This window comes from Podarcis gaigeae (assembly GCF_964106915.1).
Source record: "Podarcis gaigeae genome assembly, chromosome: 13".
Taxonomy (NCBI): domain Eukaryota; kingdom Metazoa; phylum Chordata; class Lepidosauria; order Squamata; family Lacertidae; genus Podarcis; species Podarcis gaigeae.
Window position 1 is genome coordinate 56,315,698 of NC_139689.1, and position 14,573 is coordinate 56,330,270.

The 14,573-nt window shown below is 43.2% G+C and overlaps 1 protein-coding gene across 5 annotated transcripts in view; it reads left to right on the forward strand.

The window, feature by feature from the left end:
* Positions 1-14,573, forward strand: part of GRK3 (G protein-coupled receptor kinase 3) — a 161,512-nt gene that overhangs the window by 91,515 nt on the left and 55,424 nt on the right. For all 5 annotated transcript variants that reach the window (XM_083710117.1, XM_083710118.1, XM_083710119.1 and 2 more), the window contains 4 exons: positions 7,870-7,931; positions 9,412-9,463; positions 10,837-10,928; positions 13,225-13,324. In XM_083710117.1, coding sequence (XP_083566243.1) covers positions 7,870-7,931; positions 9,412-9,463; positions 10,837-10,928; positions 13,225-13,324 — 306 coding nt within the window. The remainder of the gene's footprint in view (positions 1-7,869; positions 7,932-9,411; positions 9,464-10,836; positions 10,929-13,224; positions 13,325-14,573) is intronic.

The following is a 14,573-nucleotide window of genomic DNA, read 5'->3' on the forward strand; positions in this document are numbered from 1 at the left end:
CACTGCCAATGTTGCATACAGGAATATTCTATTGCAAAGTTGGAGTCTAATATGCTGAGCAGAAAAGCTTCTGGGTTTTTTTTAATAAAGGTTTGTTTAAATATTTTCTTCAGCTCTTCATATACCATATCCCAGAAGCTCTTAATTTTATTATAAGTCCACAGCGTCCCCTCTGCTTGGTTACACCTCCAACACATTTTGGCTTTTGTTTTATACATTTTGAATATTTTGCTTGGTGTTATGTACCATCTATAAAACATCTTTAGAAAATTTTCCTTTATGGCATCTGTAATGGTTCTAGGGGTTGCTCGTGGGTAAGTTGTCTCCACTCCTGGCTAGGTTACCTGGGTGAACCTTTTCTGTCCGGACAGCCACCCATCCGTGGCTGTCTCAATCGCTGGCAGAATCCGTCAGTGGGCGTTTCTTGAACTTCTTCCAGCAAAGAAGTTCTTTGACGCCTAGTCGCCTCCTACTCTCCCTGCGCGGAAGTCTTCTGCGCAGGGAGGGTGTGGGCAGCGGAGGACCCGTGCTCTCCCCGCTGGTCTCTGGCGAGGAGTCCTGGAGCCCCCTCGCCGATTCCCCCTTCTGCCCCCCTTCTCCACTGGTGCTACGCTGATTTCCTTCCCCAGCAGATGGGCTGCCTCTCTCCCTACTGGGACCCTCTCCGGCATCCCTCTGGAGCCTTCCCTCTGCCTCAGGCTCCAATGGCAGTTCCCTGACAGCATCGCCAATTCGCATTCCATAATTTTTCCCATGATGATAATTGAATAGGTTTACCTATATCCATTGCCATTTAATCATTACTTCCTTTACTTGCTCATCTTTAACCTTCCATTCTAATAAAATTCCATATATTCTAGATATTACTTTTTTCTTATTTTGTAATAATTCTTTATCTAATATTGGGACTTCTTTTGCAAAACCTTTTTAGTTATCTACAGTATTTTGAACACCTCATTTAATTTATCATATTGAATGCACCCTGTCAGGTGATGTTTTATTTCCGCATATTTTTTCAGCTTCAATTTGCTATTTTCTTCTTCTAACAAATCCTTATATGTAACCCATTTTGGTTCCGTATTCTTCCTTTTCACTGCTATCACCTCCAATGGTGAGAGCCACCAGCGTGTTTTGGGTTCTAAAAGATCTTTATTTTTTCCCACGCTCTGCATAGTGATTTTCTTACAATATGCTTAAGGAATCCTCTGTGGACCTTCTCATGTCCTAAATATGCATGCCACCCATAAAGGTAAAGGGACCCCTGACCATTAGGTCCAGTCATGGCTGACTCTGGGGTTGTGGCGCTCATCTCGTTTTATTGGCCGAGGGAGTCAGCGTACAGCTTCCAGGTCATGTGGCCAGAATGACTAAGCTGCTTCTGGCGAACCAGAGCAGCGCATGGAAACGCCTTTTACCTTCCCGCTGGAAGGTAAACCTTTACCTATTTATCTACTTGCACTTTGAGGTGCTTTCGAACTGCTAGGTTGGCAGGAGCAGGGACCGAACAATGGGAGCTCACCCCGTTACGGGGATTCGAACCGCCAACCTTCTGATCGGCAAGTCCTAGGCTCTGTGGTTTAACCCACAGTGCCACCCATATCGGTTATCAAATCCTTCTAAATCCAATGTCTGCAGTCTGTAATACAATCCACACATTTAGCCAATTTAGACAGACCAAATCATAATACAAATTCAAATCAGGTAATGCCAATCCACCTCTATTTTTACTATCCATTAATAATTTGTGTTTGATTCTTGGTTTTTATACTGCCAAATGAATCTTGATAAATCTTTTTGCCATAGTTTAAAACAACCTATCCCTCCAATTACTGGTATCATTTGAAATAAGAACATCATTTTGGGAAGCATGTTCATTTTTACTACTGATACCACTGAATGATAATTTTAACCTATTCCAAATATGCAGATCCTTTTTAATTTCTTTCCAAATTTCCAAATTATTATCATTAAATAGATTAGTATTTTTGTTTGTCAATCAAATTCCCAGATATTTAGCCTTATTTACTATCTTTAGTCCTGGAATTGTTTGTAATTCTTCTTTTTCTTGTATAGACATATTCTTTACTAACTTCTTCTTTGGTGATCACTCGTAGCCGAATAAGATTGTCTTCCATAAACACGGTTTTAACAATGAGTCCGTAGATGACTGTGGAGGCCAATTCTGGATCCACATGTGATTCCACAGTGGGGAGATTGGTTTCCGGGCAGGAGTTGATCACTGTGTGGATTTGCCAAGCATGCCTTCTTCTTAGCACGTTTCTCTCTTGCATTCTGAGTTCGAGTGTCTTCAAAGCCCAAGACCACTTTGGTAAAGGCTGTTCTCCAACTGGAGTGCTCGTAGGCCAGTGTTTCCCAGTTGTCAGTGTTTATACAGCATTTTTTTAGATTTGCCTTGAGACAGTCTTTAAACCTCTTTTGTTCACCACCAGCATTACACTTTCCATTTTTAAGTTCGGAATAAAGTGGTTGCTTTGGAAGATGATCATCAGGCATCCGCACAACATGACCAGTGCAACGAAGCTGATGTTGAAGAATCATTGCTTCAACACTGGTGATCTTTGCTTCTTCCAGTACACTGATATTAGTTCGCCTTTCCAAATTCGAGGATTCTTTCTATTATTTTTGGTACACTTTCCTCCGGGTTTTCGGTAGTTAGTATCAGGTCATCCGCAGAAGTCTTTATCTTATGTGATCCCCCCCCCCCCCACTGTTATACTTTTACATCTTGGTCTTTTCTTATAGCGATCGCTAGCAATTCTAGCACCATGATGAACAATAAGGGTGAAGGGGGCATCATTCTCTGCTCCCCTTACTTATCTTAAATTCCTCTGTTATTTTGTTGTTCAATAACAGCTTTGCTCTCTGATCTCTATATATTGCCTAAATGCCCCTGTTGTAATTTCCCCCGAATCCCATAGCTTCTATTCTCCCCCCACCCACCCAATAAAAATCCAGGAGATGTTGTCAAAAGCCTTTTTGGCATCTACCAGCATCAGAATTGCTTTTTGGTCTGTTCTGACTTCCAAATATTCTAAAATATCTATTATATTTCTCATATTATTGTACATATGCCTGCCTGGTAGAAAGCCAGCTTGATCCTTGTGTATAATTTCATTAAGTACTCTTTGTAATCTATTAGCCAGTAATAGATTATTAGCCGGTGATTAGCTGTGGGAGGAGCTTATCAGAGCTTGCAGGGCAGCAGCTGAAGAAGGAGCAAAAAGGGTTTTCTGGTGTGTGTGTTTCTTTGTGGCTGATTAGCTGTTCTCCCTGTGCAAAGGTCAGAGGGGGCAGGGTTTCTGTTGAGGCAAGTGATTAGCTGTGGGAGGAGCTTATCAGAGCTTGCAGGGCAGCGGCGCGCCCCTAGCGGCACGCACAGTTTGATCCATCCTTTAGATTTAGGGGAGCTAGTCTCAAACGTTTGTTGGGGGAGACCTAGGTTTTTTTGGGGGGGAGTTATTTGTCGTGTCTTCACGCTTTTTATGATGGAGGACCGCTGTAGCCACCCCCAACGACACGTTCTCAAGATGGAGGGTGAGGGAACAGCTGCAGTCGCCTGCGGTTCCTGCGCAATGTTTGCCATCTTGCCAAAGGTTGCAGGCAGCTTTACCTGCAGCAATCGCATGTTGATTGCCCTCTTAGAAGACAAAGTCCAGCAACTGGAGAAATGTGTAGCTATGCTCCAAAGAATTAGAGAGCTGGAGATGTTCTTGGAAGCAACAGAGCACACCGTCTCCACCAAGGAGGAGACAGGGGACTCCCCTGAGAAGGAGGCTAGTTCACCAACACAGGAGCCAGATATATGGAGAAACGTGACTCAAAGAAGTAGGAGGCCCAGGGTTCGCTCTGATTGTTTAGAAATACACAATCGCTTTGAGGTCCTCTCCCCTAACATGGAAGATGAAGAGCAGACTCCATTTGAGGATCTCTCCTTCATTACAGTCGATCAGGTATATGAAGACGAGCAGCAAAGTCAGTCCTCAGGGAATGTGCAGGCGTCCTTGGAACGGAAGAACCCCGATCAAACCTAAGAGGAGGCGTGTAGTGGTGATAGGGGATTCCCTACTGAGGGGAACAGAAGCAGTGATCTGTGGGCCTGACAAGATGTCTCGGGAAGTGTGCTGTCTCCCCGGGGCTAAGATCAAAGATGTAACTGAACGACTGTAAGGAATTAACCCACTGACAAATATCCCTTCCTCGTGGTTCATGTGGGAACCAATGACACTGCAAGCAATAGCCTCCAGAAGATCAAAAGAGACTATGAGGCTCTGGGCAGGAAATTGAAGCAATTAAATGCACAAATTGTCATCTCATCTGTCCTCCCAGTTGAACGACGTGGCCCAGGGAGAGAGGGGAAAATAGTGGAAGTGAACAGCTGGCTTCGCAAATGGTGTAAACAGGAACAGTTTGGATTCTTAGATCACGGACTGCACAGTTTCTTGAAGATGGACTTCTGGCAAGCGATGGGCTGCACCTCACAACGGTTGGGAGGAATGTTTTTGCCAAAAATCTCAGAAACCTCATCAGGAGGGCTTTAAACTGACTAATGTGGGGGAGGGAGACAGTGCTCCTGAAGGAAGGAGTCTATCAATTGATGAAGATGATCATCCAAATGTCATAGACCAAATGGAGCAAACAGCACGCAGACCTAGTGGTGGGAGGTGCCTTCTTTGCCTCAGTCTTCTCCGATAAAGAAAACAATGCCCGACCTGAAGAATTTGGAGCAAATGATTCAGCAGAGGAAACACAGCCCATAATAACTAAGGAGAAAGTACAAGAATACTTGGCTAGTTTAGATGTATTCAAGTCTCCAGGGCCAGATGAACTGCATCCAAAAGTATTAAAAGAACTGGCAGATGTGATCTCAGAACCACTCAGATCCTCAAACCCCAGAGGACAGGATCACACTTCAAAACGACCTTGGCAGATTAGAGAACTGGGCCAAAACAAACAAGATGAATTTTAACAGGGAGAAATGTAGAGTATTGCACTTGGGCCAAAAAAATGAGAGGCACAAATACAAGATGGGTGACACCTGGCTTGAGAGCAGTACATGTGAAAAGGATCTAGGAGTCTTGGTTGACCACAAACTTGACATGAGCCAACAGTGTGACGCGGCAGCTAAAAAAGCCAATGCAATTCTGGGCTGCATCAATAGGAGTATAGCATCTAGATCAAGGGAAGTAATAGTGCCACTGTATTCTGCTCTGGTCAGACCTCACCTGGAGTACTGTGTCCAGTTCTGGGCACCACAGTTCAAGAAGGACACTGAAAACTGGAACGTGTCCAGAGGAGGGCAACCAAAATGGTCAAAGGCCTGGAAACGATGCCTTATGAGGAACGGTTAAGGGAGTTGGGCATGTTTAGCCTGGAGAAGAGGATGAACTTCTTCTCCAGGGGTGATATGATAGCCATGTTCAAATATATAAAAGGATGTCACATAGAGGAGGGAGAAAGGTTGTTTTCTGCTGCTCCAGAGAAGCGGACACGGAGCAATGGATCCAAACTACAAGAAAGAAGATTCCACCTAAACATTAGGAAGAACTTCCTGACAGTAAGAGTTGTTCAACAGTGGAATTTGCTGCCAAGGAGTGTGGTGGAGTCTCCTTCTTTGGAGGTCTTTAAGCAGAGGCTTGACAACCATATGTCAGGAGTGCTCTGATGGTGTTTCCTGCTTGGCAGGGGGTTGGAGTCGATGGCCCTTGTGGTCTCTTCCAACTCTATGATTCTATGCCAGTAAATATTTTTTAATCATTATTTAATAATGATATAGGTTATAATGATGATGATGATGATGATGATAATAATAATTAATAATGATTATAGGTTATAATTTTTGGTTGATGTTGGAACCGTTCCTTGTTTGGGTATCAAAGTGATGAAGGCTTCTTCCCATGATTTTGATATTTCCCCTTTTTAAAAAATTCCATTCATGACTGCTTTCATTGGTTCTGACAGTATATCTTCTTATTTCTTATAATATGCTGCAGATAAACTGTCTGTTCCTGGAGATTTCCCTGTCTTTGCTTTTGAAATTGATTGTTGCACCTCCATCATAGTTATTGGCAGATTTAATTGGTTGATTTTGTTCCCTTGTTATAATTCTGTGCTAAATATTTTTTTCATCTCTTCTCTTCTGCTTGATATAACTTCTAATAATATTTCTTTGGGTTCTCCTGTTATCTTCCCTTCTTGTATTATTTTCTCTATTATTCTCTGTTTTTGTTTTAACGTAATTGGATTATGATCAGATTTTTTTTGAATGAATTTCCACTTTCCTAATCTTTAATCTTTTGATACCCAAATGGCATCGATTCTCCTCAATAATTATTTTTTTTTATTTTTTACAATAGAGAGGGGCAGCAAAGTCTTCATGCATCAACTACGCGATGCTAAAATTAACAGGGCAATCCGCAATGCTATTTGGTGTATTGGTGGTCACTCCATCAAACACATGGACATTAAGGCTGACAGTCCAGATTTGTTCCTTCCTGATGGCATGCATTTGACCTCGACAGGGAACGACCTGTTGTTGTGGGACGTGAGGCAGGGTCTTGAAGGCTGGATTGCGGACATTTGTTAGGTTTTTTCAGCTGTAGGGATCTTGTGGCGAGACCGCAATTTCACTGTTTTAGGCCTTGGGTAGAATCCTTTAGTCCATCAACAGAATGGGAGGGTAGCGTAACACACCCCTCATGCAATGGTGTTAACAGGGCCTCTTTAGAGGGGTTTGTGAGGTGAGTCACTGACCACCAGCGCTTGCTGTATGATCAAACTCCCAGAACAGAAAGGGGGACAAGCTGCGTAAACGCACATTTTGCAGTGTCCCCCTAAATTCCTGTCTGTCCCTGCTTTGCCTCAGACCCCAACTGGGGGCTGAGAGGGATACAAGCCAAGGTTTTCCTACATCTGAAATTAATAAAGTTGTGGCCTATTTTAATCCCATACCTATGCTGTACTGTGTCTTATTTATCTGGGCCTGGCACCTGGGGAGGAGGGTGTGCACACAAAAACTTATGAGGAAGGGTTGAGGAAGCTGGGTTTTCTAACCTGGAAAAGAGGAGACTGAGGGGAGATCTAATGGCCATCTTCATGTATCTTAAGGGTTGTCGCATGGAAGAGGGAGCAAGCTTGTTTTCTCCTGCTCTAGAGGGTAGGACTCAAACCAGTGGCTTCTAGTTACAAGAAAGGAGATTTCAAATAAACATTCAGAAAAAACTTTCTGACAGTAAGAGCTGTTTGGCAGGAACGGTTGCCCTTGGCAGGTTGTAGACTTTCCTTCCTTGGAGCTTTTAAGCAGAGGTGGACTGGCCATCTGTCCTGGATGCTGTAGTTGAGATTTGTGCATTGCAGGGGTTAGACTCTACAATTCTGTGATCAAGTATTGCCACTTTGTTCAAAGCAAGGAATGTGGTGACATTTTCCTTATGTCAAGTTGAAACGTGCTGTTCCCCAATATGCCTCCTAACTACTGACCCTACAGGAAATGGCTTCTTGAAAACAATCTGGGAACCACAGGAGCAGGGATCACTCTTGTGCTGGAGTCCTGCCGGTGGGCACCTGGTTGGGCACTGTGAGGACAGGCTGGACTAGAGGGGCCCCCATTGGCCTCATCTGGCAGCTGGGCTCTTACATCCTTAGGAAGGTTTTTGCTTTAGGGACTTTATTTGCAGACGATGCCTTCTGCTGAATTTTGTTACCACCTTTTTCTTGTTTCTACTGCTTAGTTTATTGAAGCTTTTTCACTCCTGTTAGGGATTTTTAAATGTTTCATTGGGCACTTTGCAAGTATTATTACAAGTAAAGGCCACTGCCTCAAATACAATAAATGTTTGTTTTCCCCTCTAGCCCTACATAGAAGAAATTTGTGACAGCCTCAGAGGAAAAACCTTCCAAATGTTTCTAGAAAGGTATGAATCTGATTGCATGTTTGTCACATGACCAGTTGCTGAAGGATTGGCATTGGGATGGATAGTAGGAAGGAGCAGACACAAGCCATTTTGCAAACTGCATCCAGGTGCATTGAATGTGCTAGAATGGTAATGAATCTGTGCTTTTAAGAGTCTGTGCCTTGTACATGGACCTGCCCACTCTTCTAGTCTAAGCAGAAGGCAGCTATCTTCCTTCCATCCAGCTTCAAAGTCTATTCTCCTGATGTTTCCTCTGATCATGGAAGGTGTTCTTCACTCTGCTGTGCTTGGCAATTAGATACGCTTTGCAGGAGCTGAGCTGGATTTTCACTCAGCAAGCATTTTATAATGTGGCTCAGCTCTTCTGCAAGATTTACAGCTGATTTTATCTACTTGGTTAATTAAGTTGCTTTATTTTCATTTTCTATTTTTATTAGTAAATAAAAAGAGCTGCAAATCTTGCAGAAGAGCTGAGCCGCATTACGAAATTCTTTGCAGTGCAGCAAACCCAGCTCTGCCCCTGCAAAACAACTGCCATAAGAAGTAGTATGAAAATGTTCTCACTGGAGTTTTACTGTTTTTAATAAACAGGAAAGCAGCAGGGACATGCCTAGTTAGGGAAAGCTTTGGTGAGCAAATGGCTTGGCAGAGCTACCTAAGAAAGAGTTCCAACAGGCAGGTGCTGCTGCTGAACAGCACACCACATGCCTGGTTCTGGTTGCCAGCTGAGACAATTTTGTTGAACCTGAGCTGTGTTGATAGATTCCAGTGATGGCCAAACTTGGCCCTCCAGCTGTTTTGGGACTACAGCTCCCATCATCCCTAGCCAACAGGACCAGTGGTCAGGGATAATGGGAATTGTAGTCCCAAAACAGCTGGAGGGCCAAGTTTGGCCATCACTGGATTAGACCTAAGGTCTTGCAAAATGAGCTTCTGAGTACTGGCCTTTGGTGTGCTGGAAGGTAGATGCTAAAAGATCCTTTCCTATGTTCTTAATTCTGTTTGCTTTAACAAAAGGACTTGCACCTCAGAGATTTTACTCCCAAATGTAGCAGATGAAATCACTAAATTATATATGAGAACAAAGATCATTATACAATGTGATCTTTCAGGGGTCTACTTTGGAAATAAACAGTCATTTAACTTTTAGAAAAAAACAAAATTCCCTGGCAGCATATGATAATGACACCTATGTGATTCCTTAATTATTTTATAGAGCTCTAAAATGCAGAGATTGATTACTTTTCTCAGGATATGATTGGAGATTTTTTAAATAAATTTTTACTGGAATGCTGTCAGAAGCATCGTAAACCATGTATTGCTATAGAACTGTCTTTAATTAACATCTGCTCACTGAAGGTTTGCTCTTCAACAGAGCTTTAAAAATTTTAAATATAGTTTTTACTTTTCATAAATCATCAAGTGCACAGTTTTCATCACCGTAATGCACATTCTTTTTTCTTTCTTTTCTCTTTTGCAGTGATAAGTTTACTAGATTTTGTCAGTGGAAAAATGTAGAGCTAAACATTCATGTAAGTAATTGCAGGGGTGGGTGTGTGCATTTTCTAAAAATAGGGGCAGGGATGAGGTGGATCTGGAGCACTGCCTAGTTCCTGGGGGACCTCCAAGCAATTGGTGAAATTCTTTCAGAGAACACTGGGCTTATATGTATTTTGATATGAGCAAGACAAAGGCACTTGTCTTGAGCAGGAACACATTTTTGTTTTATGTTTACAGTGTGTTAATAGATAACAGCCCCATGATGAAACACATACACCTATAGTGACTGAGTGGAGGATATAGAAAATTGAGTAGAGGAAGGCATTGCAATGTCAACTTTTTTCTCAAAAGGAAGGAAGTCTAATTTATTTCAAGAGACTTACTTTTGAGTGCCCCCATGAATAAGCAGACTATCTTTCTCCACCCAGCTTCAGGCTAGCAGCAACAACAATCTTCCCTCTCCCTGCCCCGCCCCCACCTCTGGGAAGCCCCCCTCCCAAATCCCAGATGGGCATGGTCAGTATTCACTCTGCTGTTTCCTTAACAACACTGAGATTGGGTGTTCTTAGCAAAAGCAGCTTTTCTGTTTTTGCTTTTAGAACATTGCCTTCACAGTTTGATTTCTAACTTTGATTGATTGAATTTATGTTCCACCCTTCGTCCCAAAAAGGCCACCTGTATTTCTTTATAGATGGGTCTAGGGGTCCTGCTGGCACAAGGCCCAATACAAAGGTTGGCATTCTGGGTTCTGCATGATGTGGTTTCTCCGTGGTGAAGAAAGGCACTTGGCACATGCTCAGAGGCAGCCTGTTGCTTCAAGTGTGCAATGAAAGCATTCTGAGATTTTGAGACTATCCTTGACAGTTTGATTTAAGCTCTGATTTGGACTTATTTCATAGAATCAGAATCGTAGAGTTGGAAGGGACCCTGAGGATCATCCAGTCCAAGCCCCTTCAATGCAGGAATATGCAGCTATCCCACACGAGGATCAAACCTTAGTGCTATTAGCACCAAGCTCTAATTAGCTGACTTTGTCTCAAGGTTTCATTTGGAGCACTTATTCTGCAGGCCCCTAGTTTAAATGAACATTCCTCAGTAGTGCCCTCACATTTGCCCTGAAACCCACAAAATCTCTTCTGCCTTCAATTCCTTATAATTTGGGCATTGTCTCCTTTCATGTGTCCCCTATTGATTCCCTGATTTCCAGAGTGCACCACTGCTTTGCAAGGAATAGGAATCCATTTCATCCTTAAATTGCACCAAATCCCTGAAAAGCAAAAGGAGGCAACCAGTTTGTTGTGACACATTAGCCTGAGTTGTTTTTGGAGGCAGGTGGGTGCTTGCAAGGAGGCATGTGTGCTGGTCAGTACAAGCAAATGTCCATTTTCACCTCTTCCATCACCAGCTGACCATGAATGACTTCAGTGTCCACCGGATCATCGGGCGAGGGGGCTTCGGAGAAGTTTATGGCTGCCGGAAAGCAGACACAGGGAAGATGTAAGTAGCTTTGTTTGTATTTGTAATAAAGTAAAGGTAAAGGTACCCCTGCCCGTACGGGCCAGTCTTGACAGACTCTGGGGTTGTGCGCCCATCTCACTCAAGAGGCCAGGGGCCAGCGCTGTCCGAAGACACTTCCGGGTCACGTGGCCAGCATGACATCGCTGCTCTGGCGAGCCAGAGCTGCACACGGAAACGCCGTTTACCTTCCCGCCAGTAAGCGGTCCCTATTTATCTACTTGCACCCGGGGGTGCTTTCGAACTGCTAGGTTGGCAGGCGCTGGGACTGAGCAACGGGAGCGCACCCCGCAGCGGGGATTCGAACCACCGACCTTTCGATCGGCAAGCCCTAGGCGCTGAGGCTTTAACCCACAGCGCCACCCGCGTCCCCGTATTTGTAATGCATCCATATAAAATCCCCACGTAACAGAACAATCAACGTGAGGGGCATTGCAGTGCTGTGTGTTTAATTGCTGTGGTTCTCCACTTTGGCTGGGAAGTGGGATGCCCTTTCCACCTGAAAAAGCCAGCAGCAAGGTGTGTCTGAGGAGTGGGGAGTGATGACCCATTGAAGTTTCATTGGCCCCCAGTGGGCTTATCACATTTTAACTGAGGTACAGTTAACATGCTTTTATCCACTGCTTTATTCATCTAAACAATTTCCTTCTAAATTGTGCCAGTGAATGCTATTTTCACCCTTCACCCAGTGTATGGGTGCAGCATATGTATATGTGAATGTCCAGTTTTGTCTGAGCAGGTACCCCCACCCCAAACTGTCCTTGCTGCTTAGGCAGTCTGGATTTTGCTATGGGCTCTGGTCCCTTTCCAAAGGGGCTGGATCACCTCTTGCAAAATGCATTTCCGTTTTCCAGACTGTTGTTGGGCGAGAACAATGGCCTCTTGAGAAAGCATCCCTTAGGTGATGAGAATTACACCAGATTGGGGAAGGCTACTGTAGAGTGACATAAACCAAAACTCACAAGCAATAGAGGTGGGATAATTGAAGCAGAGGAATTGTAACTCAGTGGAGCAGCATCTCTTCTTGAGGGACCAGAAAGGTGGATCTTAAGCTAGGATTCCAGGTGGAAAAATCGAAGCTAGAAACGGAATTGTTAGAGCCTAAGACTAAAGTACTTTCAAAAATGTATAACTTGCTGCTGAAGTGGAATACACAAGATGAAACTGTTAAATCGGTTATGATAAAGTGGGCACAGGACATTGGATATAACATTATGTTTGAAGACTGGGAGAGGTTGTGGACTACTGGGCTGAAGTTTACTGCATGTAATGTTTTGAAAGAAAATGTTATGAAAATGATATATAGATGGTATTTGACCCCAGTCAAACTTGCAAAAATATACCACTTGTCTGATAACAAATGTTGGAAGTGTAAGGAAAATGAAGGAACATTCTTTCACCTCTGGTGGACTTGCCCTAGAGTGAAGGCTTTCTGGGAAATGATATATAATGAGTTGAAAAAGGTATTTAAGTATACCTTCCCTAAGAAACCAGAGGCCTTTCTTTTGGGTATTGTCGGCCAGAATGTGTTAAAGAAGGATCGAACATTTTTTATGTATGCAACAACAGCAGCACGGATACTTGTTGCCAGGCATTGGAAAACACAAGATCTACCCACACTGGAAGAGTGGCAGATGCAACTGATAGACTACATGGAACTGGCTGAGATGACCGGCAGAATCCGAGACCTGGGAGAGGAGACGGTGGAAGAAGATTGGAAGAAATTTAAGACTTATTTACAAAAATATTGTAAATTGTATGAATGTTAAGAAGGATGCTAGAGTATAAACAACTTGGCACCATTGAGCTCAAGGAAGTGAATTATGAAGATAAGATAAATTTAAGAAATGATAAAAATTTTGGAATACGTTGGTTATGTCTAAACTTTTTAAGATTTGAATAAAATGATAGTCAAAATTAGAGATATAACATTGGAAAATTAGTTATGAAGATTAAAAATAAGGGGATAAATTTGCTGAATAAAATTATAACCAGGAACGCAGGAGCGGGAGATGTGAGGGAGTCCAAAGAAGTGAAAAGATCTATGTTAAGAGATGTGATATTGTATTGTTTTATTGGCATTGTGATTCAAACAAAAAATTGTTAATAAAAAATATTTTTTTAAAAAAACAGAAAGGTGGATCTTGCCTATGGCAGCATTCCCTGAACCTCTCCTGAACTCCCAGTTTACCTACTTTTCTGCCTTCAAACTACCAGTTGAAAGTGATGAAAATTGAATGCTGTTAAAGCCCCTTTCTCAACAAGTTACAATTTTCAGGTATGCAATGAAATGCTTGGATAAGAAGAGGATTAAGATGAAGCAAGGGGAGACTTTAGCCTTGAATGAAAGGATCATGCTGTCGCTCGTCAGTACAGGCGTAAGTATGTTCTGACTCTTTGCTCATTCTCTTAACGTTAATAATCATCATCATCATCATCATCATCATCATCTTGGGAAATTTCACCACAGGGCAGACTGGGTGTTGCATGCTTTTAATTTTTACATTTGTATTTGTTGCTTTAACAGTGGCATTTTGGTTTTACTGTAACTCACTCTAGGATCACTACCCAATGAGGTTTGGGATATAAATTCAACCAGTGGATTCCCGGAGGTATTCTGCAGCCATATAAACAAATGCTCCCTTGTGTTGTGAGTTGTCACTGCCAAAATAGGGGTCAACCTTCAGCTGAAAGATACCAGCAGGTGCTTTCCAGAGGCCCTTGAAATTGGGTTGGTGACTAAATGGATGAACAGAACAAGACATGAAAGTATGAGGAAGTCCTTGTCATGTTAAGCCAAAGTCAGTCTGGCTACAATAGTCTGTTGTGTGGCCACATTTGAATTGTGGTGTACAGCAGTCTTCCCCAACCTGAAGCCCCAGATACTAGTGGGCTCCAACTCTCAATGCCAGGGCCGGCTTGCCCATGCGGTGGGCCAAAGCCTTGGGTGGCAGAACATCAGGAGTGGCACCTTCCATCGAGAGCTGTGTGAGCACTCATTTGCCCCATGAGATCTCACCAGAATTAGCCATCATTGCTTTGCAGTCACTGCCACATCACCCAGGTAAAAGAGGGATTGGCAGGGCAGCCCCTTCCCATTTTGCCTCAGGCGGTGAAACAGGATGCGCTCTCCTGCCCACTGCCCTTGACCTCTGGCTTTTGGGACTGATGGGAATTGGAGTTCAACAGCATCTGGAGGGCATGAACTGCCCTGAGACCTCCCGGTATAGGGTGGTATATAAATAATAATAATAATAATAATAATAATAATAATAATAATAATAATGATTATGATGATGATGTTCATGTTCCTGATGCTCAGCTTTGGCCAGCCTGTCTCAAGCAAGGATATTATAGAGCTGGAAGAAGAAGTACAGAAAATGGCAACCAAAATGGTTGTTGGAGCAGGAACACCTTCCTGATGCAAAAAAACTAAAGCACTTAAGGAAAAAGGTTCCTGAGGAAGGTCATTAAGGAGGTTTGTGAAAGTAGGCATGGGGTAAAGAAAGTGGAAAGCTTTTGGGGCACTTCCGGGTTAGTGCCTTGGGTAATGGCGGAATTCCTCTGACCAGGAGGAATTTGCCTCGTGGAAATCTGGGTCTGGCCGTCACAGCGAAGGCGGAGACC